At 39.0% G+C, this 22,462-nt stretch overlaps 1 protein-coding gene across 1 annotated transcript in view; it reads right to left on the bottom strand.

Annotated features, from left to right (window-relative positions):
- Nucleotides 1-18,036, bottom strand: part of GNPTAB (N-acetylglucosamine-1-phosphate transferase, alpha and beta subunits) — a 40,749-nt gene extending 22,713 nt beyond the window's left edge. The window contains exons 1-7 of the mRNA XM_009887410.1: nt 17,987-18,036; nt 12,581-12,700; nt 10,600-10,641; nt 9,646-9,851; nt 8,898-8,962; nt 8,374-8,508; nt 8-169 (exon numbers count right to left, since the gene is read on the bottom strand). Of these exons, the coding sequence (XP_009885712.1) occupies nt 8-169; nt 8,374-8,508; nt 8,898-8,962; nt 9,646-9,851; nt 10,600-10,641; nt 12,581-12,700; nt 17,987-18,036 (780 nt within the window). The remainder of the gene's footprint in view (nt 1-7; nt 170-8,373; nt 8,509-8,897; nt 8,963-9,645; nt 9,852-10,599; nt 10,642-12,580; nt 12,701-17,986) is intronic.
- Nucleotides 18,037-22,462: the final 4,426 nt, after the last annotated feature.

Raw genomic sequence — 22,462 nt, forward strand, 5'->3', positions numbered from 1 at the left:
TACCTACCTGACTAACAGAGCTGAGGTCCCATAGCAAATAAGCAGGATTAAGTGTCAGTTCTTTTCCATCTATAGTCATGTTCTTCTTTGCTTGCTTGCTCAGTTCTTGGAAACCCTTAGGGTTATTCAGTTGCAAGAGAGCCACACTGGCTTCTGAATAGAGCTGCAACTATACAAGCAGAGAAAATTTCTGGCATGCACCCACATCAGCACTCTTCCTTTGCCAATTCCATCTTTTTGTTGCATTTTTCTTACTAGAGTTACTAATAAGAAAGACTGGTAAATGCTGTCTTTAAAGAACTACAATTTTGTAAGAACACAAAAAAGGGTAGTAAAATGGGAAATTAAAAACATTTAAAGATACAGAACATTTCTAGATACTTAATTTTCACTTTCCAATGAAAATTTTCCTTTACACAATGATCCAGCAACAGTAAAGCTGTCCATGTTACAAATATTTCTGGAGTAAGTGAATAGTAAGTCCCCATCCATTCTCTCCCCCCCAGTAACAAAATTCATATTTTATTACAACTTTATTATATGACTGAAAGAATAATATTTTTTTCCGTCTTGATCAAGAAATGCTTTTCTCAGAAAATTAAGGCCACCAATTCATCGTTGCTGTTTGAAGCGTGAGATTTTCAGAATGGTTTACAGATCAACCTACAGCTCAGAAATCTGAGATACAAAGGGCTCCAGAACTAATCCATGTGGGTCTCCAAGTCCTTAATGATGGTTGCCAATATGCTGTTAAGGTCATTTCTTAGTTGGGGACTGTTTGATCTGTTTGCTGTTTTTATCTCTTGCCACTAGTAAGTCTGTATATCAGATTTCATAATGCACAGGATAGGAAGGGGCTTGCACTACATGCCCTCTCTAACAGCTAGTACAGCTTACAAATTGCAGGGCATCAAAACATTTCACTAGAAATATAGCATAACCCAATAAAATGCTGCGTTTACCGTATGAAGTAGCATGAGCAGACACAAACAAGCTAAAAGCAGAACTGCACTTTGATTCTCCAAGTGCATGCATTCAACAGTCAGATTGCAAATAAATGCAGTTAATCATTAACAATGTTTATTAGATGCTATACTTAATTTTTGTTCCTTCACGCAACATAAGACAAACAAGCACATCTACCAGATTTTCATTTGCATAAGATTTGTAAAAGCAATTAACAAGTTCACAAAATTTGAATAGTCATGTGTGAAAACAGCAAAAACATCATAGTGTATTTCATAATACCCTTAAGTGATTTTTTCTTTATTTTTTTATTATATCTGACCCTTTCTGCTCATTTTAAAACAACATTTGTCCCAGAGTTAGCATAGCTTCCCTTAGCAAGACCAGCTGTCCCACTTGTGACATTTTAAAGCTGTTGATGCTTTGACTCATATGCTATTTGAGATCTTTCAATCTGACTTATGAGGGCTGTCATTAGAAAAATCTGATAAATCTCAGACCTTCCAGGGAATCATCTGAACCTACGGGTGGAAAGGATGGCTTCAGTAGCTAAATGGCTGAGGTATAGTTACGGACTGCGCTAGCAACCTCCCAAAATATCGATATCAAAATGCTACAGATTGCAAAGCTGCCATCACTGGGTATGTGCTTTATTTAGGAATACAACAGTGTCACACAGCCCCTTAGAATCTGTCATTTAAAACATACATATAACAAACCAAAAATATTTCCACTCTAGAGCTTTGAAAACATTTAAGAATATTTAGTTTCTCTTTGTTTCCACCAAAGTCAACCAAATAGATACCTGTACTACAGATTTCTAACAAGATTTATTACAAATACTTCTCCTTTTCCCCTACTAACACAGCACATATGCTCTAGGTTTTTAAATATGTAACAGTCCAAGCACAAATAAGAAGTAGTGGAAAAATGTGCTCCACTGCTCAGCATCATCATTAAGAGGACCCCTACACCGAATAGATTATTTTTATTACATCGGTGTTTTGTCCCACTGATACCTTTTTTAAGAAACAAGTCTTTTCATAAGAAAAGCTATCGATAAAGTTAGATTTCAATGAAGTTATCTGGTGACATTACTAACTAGATTCTAATAAGTTGCAAGCTCTGCTCACAGCATTTTGTTGCTGGTGTATTCAAAATGAAATTCTCCCCGGGCAGATTTTCTGATGTCTCACAGGTATTATCCTCCTCTCAGTGGGGATGCATTCAATTGCCCATTCCCTTGAAATATTATCTTCTAGAGATCATCTTCATCCTGACACAACAGGCCAGCAGATCCAAAGGTATTGTGAAAACAGAACAGAAGAACAAGCAGGTAGATGCACAGAGTCAGCGTGATCAGGTGAGCCTTGACTTCTAACACAGCAGGCTGAAAAGATGCCGTGCAGGCACACACACAGACCACCACGTGTGCATGTTTATATGATGCACTTGAAAATGAGACAGGAAAACTGCATTCTCCCCACCAGGAAATTCTAAATGCAGGTTCTCCTTTGGAGCCAGCATGTTTGGCAATGCTTAGACACACTAGACTAGGAGACAGGCCAGATGGGCTAAGCCACCCCATGCAGAAGTAAACTTTCATTTCTATGCTCTCAAGGTACGAGGCCTAAAGAACAGATATTTTTTTTTTCTGAGATGGAACTTGGGACTCTTAACCAGTCTTTAAGTTATTACACTTAAGCTTCTTAATGGCCAAAGCTGATTATTAAGGAAATGAGACACTCCTTTTTTTTTTTTTCCACACTGCAGTATGAATATTGGGAAAACTCCTATGCCCGCATACCAAGGGAAGGGGGAGGCATGTGTTGTGTTGAAGAGTTACAAAAAGCTTTACGAGTATGAAATATGGCTGTCTTTACACATTTATAAGGTAACTAGTAGGGGGGTCAACTTGGAGCCAAAAGCAATGCAATACCTTAAGGTTTTTCTTCTACAAAGCTTACTTATTACATCTCTGTGAACATATAACACCAACTTCTGAGGGCACCTGTCTGCTCCATCAACTCTGACAAGAGCAGTGGTAAGAAGCCCCGACCCCCCACCCACCAGGCAGCCAGGACAGCAAACACCCAGCATCACTGTGCCTGTAGGTCCCTGTATGGATCATCCTCCCTTAGTTAGATAAGGCCTTTAAAAGACACATTACAGCTCTTCCTTTCCAACATAACTTGTCCATATATGCGTACGTGTGCAGATTAAAGGGGAAACAGTATTTTGCAAAGGAAGTAGATCTACAAGCTCTCAGTTTTCCCTGAAGCAATCAGGATATTAAGTCTTGAAGGAAAGTCACCTTTCTCCAAAAATTTTCACTACTGTCTACTATTTGAGTGAAGAAGCGTTAGCATGATAGCCTCAAAACACAAAATCAAACAAACCAAATCCCCTTGCCCTTTCAATCCTTCCCTTGTCAGTCTTTATATCATTACCTAGCTTTTAAATCACTAGTATCTCTTTGGCTGGACGATGATAGCTTTCTTTAGAAATGTAGGTAAGGGGGGGAAAGGAAAAGTGAAGAAAAAAAATTTTCAGTTGTTCTTCTTCATGTATAGGTGAAACGTAACATCTTTACAGCCTTTAAAGAAATAAGGCTTAGCAGCAGACAGATGCACAACCAGAGTAACACCTCCATCTAGTGGCTTACTAATGCACCATTAAGAAAGCGTGGAAAATAAAAAGCAGCCAAATATAACTTTCAACCACATCTGTCATAACATACAACTTAGAACAACAAACGTGACCAGCAGACACACTGCTGCTTACCTTTCATCTGGAAATAAACTTCCGTATCATTACATTACAGTGCAGGCCCTAAGTACAAAATTTCAGTAGACCATAACATACATAATTCACCTTGGAAATTGATTATATATTAAATCTGATTCAGAGTTTAACCCCCTCTGGTTGAGCTCAGCTGCTTTTCTCAGAGATTTTTAGACTTTTAGAACAAGAAACACCTGGTCCGGACGTCCAAACAATTTTTGGTCCTCTTTGGATTCAGAAGTTATTTCAATCAGACAAACTAAAGCAATCCAATTAAAGCAGAATTACCAACATTCAGCAAAAATGCACCAACAGCTACACTCCTCCTTTTCTCACCTTTCTTCCCTTCTAATAGTGGCATTTTTACTATTATTTCTTTACTTCCAGCATTGGAAAAGCCACTTAGAGCATGCAGAAACCCATTACACATCAGGAGGCTACTATGAGACACAAGCCTAGCCTAAACTCAGGTGTAACCTCCTTCCTCTCCACCAGGCATCTGACACCACTTTACAGACCTGAGGTGTTAACAGCAGAGGAATTTCTGCAAGTTTTGGTGGTGACTGTAAACAACAAACCTTTCTTCTACTTAACAGTAACATTAACCTAGTGTCTCTCTCCTTGAAAAGGAGAAAACCTCACTTGGTTATGTTTACCGTAACTGCCTACCTACAACGTCCACTGAATGAAGAACTGATTCTGAGCTAGGATCTTAGTAAATGCTTCTATAGAAACAACCTCATCCACACTTTGTATGTAAAAATTTTTATCCTTGCAAATAAACCATTTCTGACATTTATATACACATATTCCATTGTAACATAAATAAATTGCTGCGGTCAAGAGTAGAGAACCCGCTGCTATGACCACACAGGGTACAATAATCCCAATTTATTTGTTCTAAAGCATCCACCACCAGGAAAAGGAACACAGACAGCAATATAACTGGATGGAGAAACTGCAGAATGCTTATGGATACTTGAGAAAATTTGTGTTTATACAGATACGCCTAACCAAATTGCAGAAGAGGAGCTCTTAGGAACAGATAATGAGCTGACCACAACGGTAACATTTACACAAGGATAAGAACACACCAAGGAAAAGAGAACCAGCACAAACAGAAAAAAAAATTGTGATCCACTGGATGACACATGATTGACAACAAGGAAAAAAACACAACCAAGAGAGGGTAAGGAAAAATCATGTAGAAAGATAATAGGCACAGGACGTCACTTCCATAAAAACAGACGAGGAGATGGGAGATGGATCTAAGACACCCTGGAGATGCAGCCTTTATGTTCATCTGGACAGCAATGCAAAATCACAGAGAAACTATAGCATTTTAAAGATATGCTAAAGAGTTAAGTGAGTGATCAGCTTGGATACAGACAACAGGTTAGCCAGCTGCTTGGACATGAAAAGCAGAACTGAAACACAGAAAGAATCCATTTGTCATGTTTTCTGTAAGACTAATACTACTAGGAGATCCTAGAGGAATGGAAAAAAAAGATGATGAAAGGGATCATCTGATGAAACAGGGGAAAAAAAAAAAACAATGACTGCAATCAAAAAATTAAGGTCCAGGCAGCTCCACAAGTCTTAAAACCACAATAATAAAAAATCCACAGATGGCTCAAAAGTAATCAGGAGAAATTCTGGGTATTTCATTCTTCCAAGGTGTCCATGAAAGATGGAAGGTCTCTATTATAGCACAAGAGACAAGGTCTGTGCTTGACAGATTTACAGCAGAAAACCTAGTGAGAATTATGAACTTCTCAGTGCTGGAAGCAAAAGTCTGCACACAAGGAGAAAAAGCATCAACACTGACTTGAAAATAGTTAGACAATGCAATTAGACAAATAACCACAACTAATGAAGTTAGAAAGTGCCCGGGGAGAGCTGGGGAACAAGGAGAAAAAAAAACAAACAAAACCACACCCAAAAAAAACCAACCCACCCCACAATACCCCCTCAACAACAGGTATTTTTATACTAAAAGGAGTGCGTTTTAGCAGCAAAAACATTGGTACAAGCCATGACAACAGACACCAGAGAGAAGAAGAGAAGGTGGTAGAAAAGACACATAAAATTTACTCTGACAAAGAAACACCAAGCGTTAACAATCAAAGGCCCCAGAGGAAGAAAAAAAAAAAAAAAAACAACCCAAAAAAAAACCAACCAAACCCAGGCAAACAGTAGGGTACTATGGATATAAACTGATTTAAGTAAAAATCATTTTGGAAAAAAAGCATAAAGCAACACCTGCTAAGAGATAGAGAATGAAACTTCAAATATTGTTTGAGGGGGTAACATTCCTCAGAACTATGTTACTATGAGGGCTTATATCTATGACGTTCGACCAGAGAACAAACATTGCCTAGGATGGTGCTCCAATATATTCCTAGAGGTGGAAGCAGACAGATTTCCTTTCCACCAAATAATCTCTGAACGGATAGAGGCAATATTATTTCAGATACCAATTTGGTAATTAATGAGAACATTACAGAAGACCTGCTCCTAGGAAATAACCCTAGGTCAGGAAAACATAAGCTAATTGATTTTAAATTGAAACAGAAAAAAAATAATTAAGGAACATCTTGCCACTAAACTTCTTGAATGCTAAACAGCAAGTTTAACAAATGACAAGAGCTGGTCACTGAAGTCAAAGGTATCCTGAGCTTTTCAGCTCCATTAAGCCAAATGGGTTAAAACTGCTGGGAACCTGTAACTTAAGCTGTGGTGAGGAACTAGAAAAGGCTCCAAACCCAAATGGATGAACCTGCTCTCAACGAAGATTCTTCAGAGGGCTTAAAGTCAGGAAGCATTCAAGCAAAAACATTCCTCACACAAAGCTGAAATGAAGAACCTAGAGCCTCAGACAGCAAAACTGAAGTACCATCTCCTCTTGCATAACAATCTCAATTCTCTACAGTAAACACCATTTCTTTAAAGCAATTAAAAAAATAGCATATAAAACAAGCAGACTGGCAGATTGACCATATGAATATCCACTGCTATTTAACCAATGTGCCACTAAGAAACAGATGGAAGGATGCCTTTGCCGCACCAGAGCACATCTGCCATCACTCACCCAAACTAGCAACAGATTCACAATAGCAAGAGACCATTTCTATGAACAGCACCAATACACAGCAGTGGAAAGATGCAAGGGAGGTTACACAGAACAGTGGCAGCACTGTTTGCAATGAGCATAATCTAGCACACAGCAAGGCTCCAACGGTCTGCCAGCCTTGGGTTAGCTACGTACTACATATTTTTCATGGTGTAAAAAGTTCTGGTGATGCCTCATTTAAAATACTGCACAAAATTCCAGTTAATCATGTTGAAGGCAGACAAATACACAATGGAAGTGGCAGGGAAGGGCTGTCAAAAGGATGGAAGAAACGGACAGCCAATGGTGTGGGATGAGCACTGCCTAATTAACTTAGTAATACAAAAGCTAGGAAAAGTCATAACCACTTGCTATGAATACACTAGACATGTAAACAAAGGGAAAAGAAAAGAGCTATATAAGCTTAAATAACTGTTTAAGAACTCTGCCTATTAAGCTGTTTAAGAGCATGTAGGAAGAGAGGTACAAATGTGTTTACTTCGAAAGGTTTCTACCGTTAGCAGGACTGTAAGACAGCCTGCTAACACAAGCCAAGACAAGAAAGAAGAAATTCAGCTTGCATTAAAAGTTGGAGTATGACCAGCCTATGAAAGGCGTTACACAATATTGTTTCTGCAATAGCAGAATCCGCGATTTGTTAACCTGGCGTGCCAAAAAAAAAGACAAGGAAAGGAAGTCATGCTCATTCAAACCCCAAGACCAAGCCATAAAGTGAATCAGCACATCTTATAGGTGGACATCAGACTAACAAGACAGAGTACCTGAAGACTGACATCCTTTTATCCCTGCTAACTCCTTCTCCTCCACAAACTCCATGGCCTCAGCCCCTTTCACACCACCAATCACATCTCTCTCCAATACATAAACCAATGATTTTCACAGACTTCTGAAACTTCCACTTATCCGTCAAACCTGGCTGTAACTGGAAAAGGTGTCCAAGGGGAGGGGAGAACAGAAGGCACGAAATGTTAATGGATGGCACAGTCGCACAAGTTGTGATCTACTGTTGCCTTACAGGTGGCTAAGTTGATGTGCAACTTGCTCAAAACCGTAAGAGTACTTGGCAGAGAGAAATACGGCATTCAGCTGTGAAACAATCTGGTGTTGTTACTATTAAGATAATTCTTCTGAAAGCAAAAATGGAAGAAAAACGCTAAGAAGCTACATAAACAAATTTCTGTCCCATTAAACAAGACAGTATACTTCAGCAAGACAACAGCCTATAGCAAATGGATGAGAAAAACTGATAAGGCTGATACTTTTTAATCACTTGCAGGCTAGCAAATCTAATGCCTAATAACATGCAGTCCTAGAACGGACAATCGGTCTTTTGAAGGCAACTGTTTGGGTCACTATTTACTACTCTTCACAACTCAAGAACACAGAGTCACACACACAAGAAGATTACTATCAGAAACATCCTAAGTCTCCCCACCCGCGCATCAACCATTCAAAAAAAAACCAAGTTACTCTTTCCTCCAGACCCTTACCAGCTTTACTTTAGAGGCCAGGCTTTCCGGTAGTTTTGTTCGTAGCTGATTTGTTTCTTTAAATGTAGCTGGAAATCCACTAAGGAAGGCCAAGTCTTGCATTAATACTAGACCTGGAACTTCTTTGTCTGTAGTCTAAAACCAAGAAAATAGGGTATAAGGACTTCTTTTAAACTTACAGTAATTCACATTTATCTGTCAATCCTTAATCAGGTGACAGATTTAATAGTGTATATTTTGTCACTTAACCCAAACTTCATAGAATGGTTTAGGTTGGAAGGGACCTTAAAGATCATCTAGTTCCAACCCCCCTGCCATAGGCAGGGTCACCTCCCACTAGACCAGGTTGCTCAAAGCCCCATCCAAAGCCCCAACTTCAAAGTTGAAACAAGGATTATTTTAAAAGCTTTCACTTCTTACTACATGTGACTTATGGAAAGAGAATAGCACAGAAACACTTCCTAAAAACGTACAAAAAGTTTCACATATACAAAAGCTATTTAACAGATTTTAAAAGTACATACCAAGTAACCCCTCCATACTATCTGTTTGCTGTTGTCTTTTAACATTCCGGAATGGGCAGCTTCAACTAGAATACATAAAATGCATTGCAGATCAAAAAACAAATGTCACTTCTTTTGTATATTCTAGTTTTTGCAAATTAAAAAGATTTTATATTTATGCTGTGAAGAGTTGTCTTAACTGGTAAATAATTCTTGGTGGTAAAATAAACACCAGTGGCTGGGCTGGTGGGTGGTAGTGGTCAAACACTACATATTAAACAAAGTAAGAAGCCCATACTTGCTCTAAGATCCTACTTACACATGCTGAACACATGGATAATTTTGTTTTAAGGAATGCAATCCTTTGAGCAAGGGCAGAACTTATTGCACAATATTCAAACTAGACTTCACAGCAATTAAAAGAGGATTTCTAAAACTAATCTTTCTCAGTCTAAACCTCAGCCTTCTGAGATTATCAGTGCAACACAGATACTCAGATATGAAACCTGTTTTGCAATAGTCTTTTAAAGCATAGAACTGTAATCATCTGTAATCAGTTGTCTAGGAGGAAAGCAAACAGTATCATTAATGTCATCATTTAGAGGAACAGACCGAGGGCAAGAGATGGTGAATGACTTGCTAAAGTCAAACACAAAATTAGTGGCAGAGTCAGTATTGGAAGGGAAAAAAAAAAAAAACCTAATTCACAGCAACTTACTATAAAGCTTCCTCTAGAAAACTGTCTGTAATCTGACAAATAGGTTCTTACCATCCTTAGGGCTATCAAAAACAATTACTGTCACGTTGGTAGAAGGATTTTTTGGTTTTGCTACAAAGAACATATTGTTAGCAGCTTGTAAAGCAGGATGAATGGACAGCAGGTCCTTCAGTGTGATGTTGGTAGGCAGCGCAGGATCCAGGACAAGCATTGGCACTTTGATGCAGTGTGTCAGCAAACACTCCAGTTGCTTCTCACTACAGCAAAATACCAGAGGTATATTTAACACTAGTAGAAAATTTAAGACAAAAATCAAAGTTAGATGCGACGAGAGATGTTTTTGTAAAATCTGATCAATTGTTTCTAACATCCTCTGGGGCAGGGGGAAATTACTAAGAGCATGTTTATTTTGCTGCAGAAGGCAGTATGGGAGTGTTACAATTTAGTTCGTTCTCATGACTGTTTTTTCGAAAGTTTCTGAGATTATAAGGACACTGTGGGCAGACTTTGAAGAGATCTCCAAATAGCAGAACAACCAAGCCCAATGAAGAACGGAACAGACCAGGCCCTGCCACTTCGTGGCAGCAGAGGCACAAGAGGCTTGGACCCTCCACAGACAACTACTTGCAGTGCCATGTATACAAATAGCAGGCGAAAGCAAGATTGAGAAAAATTTCACGCTTTTGAATTGTAAAACTCCAGGTACATATGCATTAAAAAATCCACACTTGGAATAGGAACGATGCCCAACGAGTGACAAGGATATGCTTTCTGAACGTCAGAAATTGTCACATTTTAAAAAACTCATTCATATATGTCACAATAACATTACTTTTATTCAACATGCATATTGTCATGCTGTCAACTTTTCTTGAAGTGACATAGAAGGAAATCATGCATAGGCTATAGAAAATCAACCCACCTCCCCAACCAGCATCTGCTTTCAGCTAACAATGAGTAGGATATCATTTATTCCAATTTATGCCCAAAATCACACAAACTCACCTCTTCTTTGTTGGTTCTGTTGCGTTCTTTCCAAGGATTTCCCTGTTACAAAATTAAAACAGCTACATTAAAATCACACTGAGTTGACAGTAAGGAATTTAGTGTAATTTCAAATTGTTAATTGAGTCAGGGACACATTGTGGAAGCACTGATAACCCAGTTATAAAACTGCCAAGGCCTTACCATTGGCCTTGCCAATGCAAGCACAGGCTGACACACGTGCCCCTCACTGCTCACCCTCGTGCGGTATAGCTCAAAAATTCTTGGTTGTGCTGACAGCTGTGGTAGCAGGACTCTTTTTGCTCACAGGACTTTCAGGGGTTATTATTAGACTACTTAATGAAACTGCTGTCAATAGGAAAAACACTGGCAAGAAGCCAGGATGAAATGACCTGAAATTAGACTGACTTGATTGTTTTGCCTAACATATATATTCTGATAAGGGTCTATCATGCATTTGCCGTGTGCACATAGAAGCTAATGAAGATTAATGTAAAGGAGGTGCAGTGCTGATGCTAAATAGTAATCACAGAACACCAGAAGGGCACCCTTCTACACACACTAACAGAAAGAACCACCATCCATCCAGCTATTCTCCCACTGCAGAATAAAGCACCTGGACCATGACTAGCTCAATTTAGGCATTTCAACAAGAAAGTTACAACTTACTAAGTTTTGCTACACAGTACAAAATATACAATCATTAGCAAAGATTTATAGCATCCTTTCCTTTATCTTCTGCAGTTACCTCGATCCCAGGAAATAGCTCTTTTTGTAACAGCGCTAACTGATTTCAAAGTACATGAAAAAAGTTATCTATAAGGGAGAGAACCGGGTGCCCCTGTAGATAATGAAGGTGGCGTGGACATAACTCTTACTTATAAGCTTGATATCAACTTTCCAAATTAGTGATATGGAAAAAAAACAGTATGTGCTTTTCCCTTTGTAAAATGGGAATCACAGCATGAGTGATGACAAAGCTAAACGACTAACATTTGCTATATGAACTGCTAGGAAAACATTAGTATAAATTTGAACGCTTTTCAGAGCAGAGACCATGTCTATGTTTAAGATGTTTAAACTTAACAGATTTAAAGTTCTACTAATACTTTCATTGTTTAGGTAGCAAAACAAAGATCCAGGATTTCACTTGTAATCACGTTGTAAGTGGTACCTAAATTGCAAGTCATAACCTGCCAAAAATCAGATCAAGCCTCCACTTGTGGATTTCAGATTATTCTGAATTAAACTATTACAACCCTTAAAATACAGACTTCTTCCATTTAGCATATTTTCTAGCCAAAACAGATCACGTGACCACAGAGTTGCTTATTAAGAGCTAAATCAATGGTTACGCGACACAATCCAAGATATCTGCAGCAGCCTGTGTTTGAAGCTCTAGATCAGTAATTTTCCAGAACTGTATAGCACAACCTATAACACCAAATGCAGCAATACATGTCTTTCCCTCCTTAAGTTAGAAGGCTGACTCATACCTTTATAAGATGCATAAATTATTTTCCTCTTTCTCAGTTTCTGTGTTTGGGGGACTAGAAATGTAACTTTGAAAAAGAGCCTTTAAGAAACATATGCTTAAGATTTTATTAAGCCCATTATAAAAAGAAATACCGGATTAAGAGGTTGTACATTTGAGATATCATTTTATTATTATTTACAAACTGAGTTATAGACATCAATACAAAATGACATACACAAAGCACAGTTTTCTGCATGGCATTTTACAAATTCAAGACTTAATTACTTTAAATTATTATGCTTTGTATGTTAAACAGTTTTCCGATTAGACAGTACTTCATAGCTAAAAGTAGAACTGAACAAGTTTTTGAGAATAATCAAACGAGGAAGTGAGAAAATGTGCTTTGAATTTTCATGTTGAGTAACATGGGAAAAAACAACGAGGGCTAGTAATGCATTAGATTGCTGCTGTCAGTTAAAGGGAAAAAATACATAAGATTATTACCTCATTATTTTCTGTTCTTCCTCCATCTGTTCTCTGACCTGTTGCAATTCTTTGATCAGTTCAACATCTGTGCCGTTCACCCAGGTGTATACCACATCAATCGGCATGGGTAAACAAAGCCTACATAATTGAAATGAAAGCTACATGAGCTGTTTAATATTACATTACAAGTGTTTGTGGCATCCTACAATAGCAATTTCTGTCTAACAACAGAAATACTTGGTGTCTAGGCTGCAAACAAGACAAAGCAAAAAGCTTCTCTTTAGCTGTATATATCATCTCTTAATTATAAACAAGCCTTTAACAAAACAGCAGACATAAAACCAAAAAGGACGTAAAGTGGCTATAACAGTTCAGGAACTAAATCTGAACTTTATGCTCTAAATTTCACTGACATTAACCTATAACCCAACTCCTTCAAATCCATAAAACATTTCTCAAATCAGTACTAGCATCCAGGCACATTCTTAATTCACCAACTACATTAGGCAGGACAGCACAAAGTATAAAGACTTAAATCATACTTGCTGTTATTTAATTGCACTGAACCAATAATATCTCAGCAGGACCAGGTCTCTAACCTAGGAATGCCTCTTAGATATTAATAACAGGGCATTTCCTAAGCCAACAACCTATGTAGGGTACATGAATTCAGACTCTAGACATAGCAGTCAAATTCATTCTTGACACAATTTAATATCCTGGAGCTGTTTCTGGACAGTTACAGATTTCCCAGCATACCTAAGGCAGAAGAAAAGAAAGCTTTTGGGGTACCTTTTTCCTATTTGTTTATGATAATCTCCTCCCTGAGGCCCACAGCTTTGTTCCAGCAGGTACTACAGGCTGCTGCCGTAGGTGAACCTCAGTCCCACAGAGCAGGATGCCTGAACCATTATGTTCAAAAGTTCCAATGTCAAGTTATTTTATACCTTCCTAAACTGTAGATGGCCTAGCAAACATTGAGCACTTCTCTAATGCTAGGATCCACGGGGTCACACAATGAGGTTCCCAAGGAAAGGTGTTCCCTCCCGACTCACTGCATCCTTCAAAAAAACATCCAAAAAGAAACAGACCTGATAGGTACCTCCTCCACCTTCCCTTGCACAGTATGACATGCAGACAACTTCCACTCAGCTTCATTTTCTACTGGCTGAGATTCAATAACTGAAGCACAAAATTTGGTAAAAGGGCAGCCAGGAGCTGGTCACAGCACAATAGATGGGAACATTTTGTACTCTATTCACCACTGTTCCTAGCTGAGCTAGGACACTTAGAAGATAATGGTGGGTCATTCTGAGACAGTTCAAACACCTAAGAAGCAGCGCGCTGCCTTCCCCTACAGCACCACCCAGAAAGCCTCTCTCACCTCTGACATGCAACACTCTGCAGTGTTCTCTCATGAACACTCTTCATTACCAGTGGCAATAGAGAAGAGTAAAAAAGGCTATGAAAGCAATTAAGTCTTTGCAGATCCACTAGTCTAATTGCTTAAAATTTATCCAAATACTCAGACAAATCTTCTTAATGCATTTATACAGCATACATTGTTTGAGAAAGTAGTAATAAAATAATAATAAAAAAACCATATCACACACAAATTAATTTGTTGCTCCCAATTAGGATAGTAACACTGTTAAGATTTCACCTTTTTTCGTCTTTGCCAAAGCTTTCTGGTTGGTTTCATGGTTTCTCAAAAAGTACTGAGAGTTTATATTTTGAAAAGCATGTTGCGGCATTTTGCTTTAAAATTAAAAAGGAACAGGAGAGCCCCTTCCGCATTATCCCTCTCAAGCACTATTTTTAATATGCAGTCTTCTGCAAATTGTTCAAGGTCAGAAAAGATCAAAAACCTTTCTCCCTCAAATTTTGTAGCTGCATTTCTCCTTCGTGTGGATTTATGCATTTGGTCTTCATCACAAATAGCAGTCTGGCAAACAGATTAAACCCAAGATGAGCTGCCGAAATGGGAATTATGTAACACCTCTCTACAGAAAATCATCAATTTTCCTATTTGCTACTGATTTTACTATCAGCAAACATGGACTTCGGAAACTTCCTTAGAGACTCCCAGGCAGTTAATGAGTCTTGTTTTGGATACTCCTTTACATTTTCCTCTTTCAAAAACACACCCATTTTTTACTCGCAAACCTAAAAACATAAACAGGATCCTGCATGAAGACAAAGCCAGAGCCACCAGATCTCCCAGATAGGAGACCTGTCACATGCTGCCTTTTCTATGCACCTGCCCAGAAGCATTTTCCGTACCTGTGACGTTTGTTTACATACGAGAGCCATGCTCACAGCCAAGATTGCAGCTAGAAGACAAAGCCTCATTGTCTCAGCGTCCACAGTTGCTGAAGGAGTACAGCAGCCTCTGGATCTCTCCCAAGCTACCATACGGTGATCTTCAACCCTGCTGACCCTCTTTAAGAACGAGTGTAAGTCTATTACGCCCTTAAGCTCCCCACTGAAAAGCTCCCAGTCCTCCTGCCTGTCACATCTCTGTTGTTTCCCACCAACGGCAACTCAACTGTTCCATTGCTATTCCCGCTCCAGTACTTCTTGGGTCCCTAATTTGGGCATTTTTTCCCCTCTCCAGCCTCACTCTGCTCAACAATTAATGGCTCCCTGACCACTGATGTCTCTCGCTTGCTGTACCATACTGAAATCAGTTTGTACATTTTAAAAGCTGAGGATTGTTCCTTCACATTTTGTTTCCATACCTATTTTGGAGTTTTAAATATGATTTGGCCATGCCCTGCAATAGCAAAATTACACTTCAACATTTGCCAAAAAGCAGAATTTGCTGACGCAGAGAAATAAAATAGAGTTCTCATCCAAGACTCTCATGCATGCAGCTCCATTATTTAGTTTCCTTCTCTCCCTTTTATTTTCAAACCAAAACTAGCTAAGTCTTCAAAAAAGGGTTTGGATGAAGCAGCTTGGTGAGAAACCCTGGAATTTCTACTCCACTATCTCAAGCTACATAAGAGCCTGGGCAATGCAAGTAGGAAGTTTAGCAGCTGACATGACTACCTGGAAAGTGCAACAGCTGGGATGCCAAAGGACATGCGACAGGAGGGAAATGCAAACCAAAGCAACTGCTAAACTTCAAGGCAAAACAAGAAGTCTTCCTCGGTCCGGCAGAGAACAGCATTCAATAGGTATAACTAACGATGCTGGTTTTGTGTTACTCAGGAAGAAAAGCTTTTTGAGTTTATAATCATAAGGAACGTGCCCACATACACAAATTTGTCTACATTTTATTCTGAGATTTTCCTTATAAAAGTTTATAACACAACTGTTTAACAAAAACAGAGATGTTTTCCTGCAAAGCTCGTAAGAGATAACACTACTTTCATTCAATTGAAGGTCCATTAATATTTCCTAAAGGCCATGCAGCTTTTACTTTCCACTAAGCAGTGGATCTGCTTAATTTCCAAACTAAAAAGCTTCCTGTTCTCCAAGTCTGAATATTTTTCTCTAACACCAAAATAAAGACTGATTAAAATCAACAGATAAGCTAGGATCGAAACTGGAAGTCCACAGCCTTGGTTTATGTAAAAACCATGTGACACCCTACACGTTGCACTGATATCAGCCTTAAAAACTCCATCAAACCACCACTGATACAGTGCATACTGCAAGATGGGGTCCATTAGTGCATTTGTGAAGTTTGGTAATAAAAACAAATTGAACCCCTGACAAGGGACTTCTAAAAGTTAACAGATGCCTAAGAGTATGTCTCCGCAAACTTTTTGTCGGTATGAATTTTTACAGTCTGCACACAAATTTTTTACAATCCGCACAAAAATATCACAACAAACCTCCCCGTCATGCCTGACATAAGAGTAAAAGCATATGGGTGAACTGGAATAACTCAAGTACCCATCATGCAAACCTTAAGCTTTTGCTCAGGCAGCCAATAGCTCATCCCCAGGCACTGGATATTTTGCTTACAACTCACAGAAATCAATGCTAGCTAAGGAGTGCTTTACACAACCAAAATGAAGTAAGAAAACACACTGCAGAAATGGGAACTGACTATACCTACACCACAACAGTAAGATTAGTGACTTTGTTTTGGACAAACTCAACCATTTTATAAAAGTACTGTACTTAATTATCACAAAGTCAGGCATTTTAATACTGACACAACAAACTTCCATGGTTTCACTTAGGTACTGCAGAAACACGTAAACATTAAGCTAATCATCCATACGAGCTGTATCACCCTGCTTTCATCTGTCAGCCTTTGGAAAATGGAGGAGGGGGTAAGAAGTGAGACTCTAAAAGTGCATAGGATTCGTGACACCATGCAATGTACTTTTACAGAGTTATCTCGCACCAGCTAAAGCGTGACAAACTGATCCAATCTTTTCTAGTGTCCCATGATTCAACAAACCCCAAGGCAGATTAAGCATCTGCTTTCAGGGTTGGTTTTTTTTCCAGTCTAGTGTATCAACACTCAAGAGTCAGATGATATCTCCTCAGTAGCTTCTTCTTCCACCTACCAATTCACAGTCCACTGACTTCCTGAGCAACAGACCCCACAATTATTCAGACACGAACGATGAAACCACAAGAAGTCATGTAGCAGTTAAGACAACTGAACAAACCATATGATTTGGTTTCCAACTTGCTGTGACTTCTCCCATGCACTCAGCTTTAAAAACCTTGTTCTTACTAGCTTTGTGACTTCTATACTAAATAATGTCCCTCATGAGAGGTCACATAAAATGTAAGGTAAATTAAAAATAACTTTTCAGAACACTAAAAGTTGGAATTCTAAGCGAACAGGAACAGTACTTACATTTTCCTGTCTCGATATGGAAAATATGTCGTGTCTTCTCTTTATTGTTAACATTGCCATCATTTTGATTTCAGTAGAGACTGGATGAATTAAATGCATTTAAAATGTAAACTTTGTTATATGGCTAGAGCTTCCAAATGCCAAACATCTTCCAAGCTGGGATATTAAGCTCTAACTCACAATTTTAAACCCACTAAGTTTAAAATTTGCTGCAGCTTTAGAGCTATAGAATTATAGAATGGTTAGAGTTGGAAGGGACCTTAAAGATCATCTAGTTCCCAACCCGCTGCTATGGGCAGGGACACCTCCCACTCGATCAGGTTGCCCAAAGCCCCATCCACCCTGGCCTTGAACACTTCCAGGGATGGGGCATCCACAACTTCTCTGGGCAACCTGTTCCAGTGTCTCACCACGCTCACAGTAAAGAACTTCTTCCTGATATCTAATCTGAATCTACGGTCTTTCAGTTTAAAACCATTACAATAAGGCCCTACTCAACAATATGCTACTTCCTCTAGAATATTTGATTTAAATATCTGAAAATTCATTAAACAGTAAAATGTGCAATACGGTCAACTGCAAGTAAAGCTCACCGATTCTGAAATGATTTGCCAGCAACATTGTCTCTGTATGAATCAAACATAACATGATACTGGTCTCTACTCCACTCCAAGACAACCTGTAAAGAAAAAAAAAACAAAAACAAACACCACTTGATGTCACCACCTTCTAAAATTAGACACTTAAATTTCTCCTTTTAAAATGTTTAATCACAATCAATTTCATTCAAATTGATCTATGCATTAATGCACAACTGACCAGACCTTAATTGAAACTAAGTTATTACAATAAGCCAGCAATCAGACCCAGAACTTAAGAGCACACTTGATTTCAACAAGCTTTGTTTTTTCTCTGCAACAATGGATTTCATGTTTTACAAACACACTTTTGAAGCTACTGTTCATTTAGGTTACCTCCCCCTTGTCTCTTAGCCTTTAAAAATTCAGCGACGTTTTCCCAAAACTGAGACCCAAGACAAATATATTTCAATACAAGCAGGAAACCCCTACCCCCCACACACATAATTTTGCTCATCTTCCTTTCTGTCCTCATAGAGGACATATTGAAGTACACACACCTCTGAAATCTGACCTTTGCAAACAGCCAGGCCAGGGCATACCAAATTATGCAAATTGACCTGGCCACAAACTTAAAACACAATAGCTCTTTCCCAATACAGGTGACGCCTGACATTGCAGCCAGACTAACTCGACAGCAAAGAATTTCTGCAGGCTGCAGCCTCTCTTCCATCCCCCTGCATTTCTACCACCCCCCTTTAGTTTGACACGAGTTCACCCGATGTGCAGTGAGCCAAGTCACGGAGCTAAACCAACAGAAAGATGAACCTTCAAAAACCAGAGCACTTTATCTTCCTCTGCTTGGTTGTTGGAGCAGATGAGAAATGGTGGGAACACACAGCGGAAGGCAGGGTTGTCCTCCCCACCTCCATCCAGCCGTCAAGGTCACTTAGCTAAAACGCCAAGCTGCACCCAATTTAAATGCCCTTTGCCAGCCGTCCCCACTCCTGGGCACATTCATAAATTAGCTATATGGGAAACCAGTCACAAGCTGATTCTTACTTTGGAAAGCCGCAAGTTTACATTCTGTTTCTATTCTTAAATGCACACACACACACGAAACAGAAGCACATAGTTACATTTCCATTATGAACAAAGTACTTGATATCATGGTTATAAACAGAAAAAAAAAAGAAAAAAAAAAAAGAAAAACCACCCAGACTTTTCAATGCTAAAAAGGCTGAATACGTTTGATATAATAAAAGTAACTTGAGATAAAAATAAAAAAAAAACCAAAACATTTAGGTTCTACTCTGGCATACACTTGCTATGTTATCTTTTCCAGTGAAAGTCCAACCTTAAAAATTACAGTGGCGTCTTAGGCTGCTTTAAAGATCAAGGAGTAGTGTCTTGTTTTACCTGGAGAAGTATACATATTTACACTTACTGGAGAGGGAAAAAAAAAAAATACCAGGAAAGCATAGTACTTACTTTACACTGCTCTCTTTAGATTTAAATTTTACTATTGCTTATTTCTTGTATTATGGGAACTATGAAATATATATAATTTCTCTAAGCATTCAAAACCATAACATAAATACTACCTCCCTCCCTTTTAAGAAGATATGCATCTCTGTACCCTCATGCCCACTAAAGCAAATTAAAGCCTTCTAGAGAGCAGGGAAGCCCCATCATGTGGCTGGGTGACAAGCAGGCACAGACACATTTCCTGCCAAAGCTGCAAACAGTCTCTTTGTAACCAAGATCACATCTGTACAAGTTAATTCCCCTTACACATAATTTCCCAGGTGAGCATAAAACCTCCTTCCTTAAATACCAAAGTCAGGAAGTGTTACACTTTTTCATGCACAAGTCACTATGTCCTTCTGCCAAATACACTAGTTTAATACAGCACACACAGAAAGGTATCCACACAGAAACATTTCCCACTCTGATAATGATGAATTGACACACACTGATCTGCTTCTAGAAGAAATACAGAAGTATTTGAGTAAGAATGTAATTTATTATATGAATAATATGGCTCTCCAGAAGAAAAACATTAACCATTCAAGCATTTGCTTTTTGCCAAAAAGACCCAGGACAGCTGTTTTTAGAAACACATTTAGGAAAAAAGTTAGTCTCTTCCCAGCTGGTAATTTTTTTTTCCTGTAACTGTTTCCTCCTGTCACATTATTCGTGTTACAATAATGCCTGGAGGCTGCTCTGCTTCAACTTTACATACTGATATTATAAAACCACTAAGGGAACAACACTTTAAAAAGAAAGGGAGAGACACCCTCTATTAGGAGATACTGTATCAGACAGGTGATAACAGTGGCTCTGGCATGTTCCAGTTACAAAACATTTCACAAAGCTGAGCAACCTATGGAAGGACAGCCAAGAAGGGTTTACAACCAAACTGTCCTAAAACTCAAAGCTCATCGTACAACTAGGTTACAGCACTGGCTTAAGACCTGGCTACCCTATATGCGTTTACAGAAATGCTCCCAAATGACACTTAACGCACTGTTATTCCACAGAGCTCAAGTTTTTTTCTTGAAATCAAGCTCAGTTTCACCTTGAGGCTGTGAAGACATCATTACCAATCTCAATTATTTGCCTTAGCCATCCATTTTTCTGCCAGCATTAATATTGATATTAGCATGAATCTAAGCAAGCAGACCTAATTTTGCCTACTAGGACAAAAAAACTGCCTCTGGGTGTGGGGGGGAAAGCAGAACTGCAAATGCTGCTCAGACACCAGGGTCTGATAAGCGTAGCCTCACGCTGCTTTTTATTGCTTGACAGTTCCCCACAGATTGTTAAAAATGGCTGACCTGATAAATTACTAGAAAGATTTCTGGCTTCATTTTCAAAAGAGTCTTACATATTTTTATTAGTTGCTGCCTTGCAGACTCTGTACTGAAGAACTGTTTTCTGTTCCCACTATAGTTGTCAGAAGAGGTCTAACAGTATTCACTCTCACAAGCCTGGATTCTCCTAAACCCTTTAACTACCACTTTAAACACACCACTTTAAATAATAACAGAGTAAAACATCTCTTACCACGCTCATTTATCATCGTCATAAAAAAAGTTTTTTCTGTATGGTCATTCTGTAAAGGGTTGGGGGTTTGTTGGCGTTTCATTTTCTTTGGGGTTTTTTTAAACATTTCTGGTGGCTCTTCTTTTTTCTTAACGTGTAATTTTGAAAGTTTACTCCCACATGACTCTGACAGTTCTTTGCTCGCTGTCTAAACAGTATCTAAGCTTTCCAAATAGCTCTAAAAGGGCTGGAAGTAGCAAACTAAGATTTGGTAGGAAAATAATTCTGAGCAGTGATTTTGACTGATTCTCAGTGAAATCAGCCATAGCCTGGACACTACTGAAGTGTTTTAAAAAACCTTCAAAGTTCTAAGGAATCCTAAAGTTGGGTTTAAATCCCCATTCTGAAGAAAGGCAAAAGTACACTCAAAGTTTCACAGCACCAAGAGGTATACACCAATCGAAGTTGACAATCTTGTACAAACAGGTGGCTAAAAGTACTCCGCAATTAATTACTTTGCTGGTCTGTCAAGGGCTTCAGGAACTTGTGAACATTACCAGACAGCAGGGATGAAGTATTTTATGCAATGAAAATGTATAGCTACACAAAATAAAGTTCTGATTGTGCTACACTAAAGAGTTTCAGATAATACTCTTTACGACCCTTCATTTTTTCTGTATCTGAAAGCACCCAAAGTAAAACAGGGGGGGAAAAAGGGGAAAAGAAAAAAAAAAAAACAAAACTTGTCTTGAGAAATTTAGGAATCAGGAAATACCAGTCTGTTTGCATTTAACACCGCCATCCTTTTACAATGACAAAAATACTTTAATTCCCTGAATACTTACTGAATTCCCTGAATATATTCTCAAACACTACACTGAAGCAGGATTGTTTTCTTCCCCTCCAGGTTCTTTCATTGATGACTTCCAAAACAGACAGGGTCACATGAAATGAAACTTTTAAACGTACTGTACACACCCGTATAAAATCGCATCTAGGCAAAAGTAGCAGTTTTGTTGCATCGTTTACAAAACAGCAGGCAAAACTGAGCAACAAGCAGCCAGCGGTGCCATGCAGGCTCTGCCGAGCTGCAGGCAGGCGGGAGAGGTGACATTTAACTCCTTAAACTCTGGAAGGGAGAAAGACTCTGTCGCTCCCGGTTGCCCTTTGATGGTTACATCAGATAAAATAATAATAATAATAAAAAAATACAGGACTAATAAATCACCCGATAAGGGGAGCGGAAAAAAATTGCACAAGACAAGGACAGAGGAGCTCCTGGAGCACGCAGATTTGTCCCGGGCTCTCCCCTCCGCCAGGGCCCGCCAAGAGGGTTAGAAACCACCACACGACCCCCGGGGGGGTACGTAACGCTTGCGTCACACCTGGCGTTTGCCGGAGCGCGGCGTTATCCCCCCCACCCCCGCGCCGTACCACCCCCCC

The sequence above is a fragment of the Charadrius vociferus genome, unplaced genomic scaffold (assembly GCF_000708025.1).
Source record: "Charadrius vociferus isolate BGI_N301 unplaced genomic scaffold, ASM70802v2 scaffold196, whole genome shotgun sequence".
NCBI lineage: Eukaryota > Metazoa > Chordata > Aves > Charadriiformes > Charadriidae > Charadrius > Charadrius vociferus.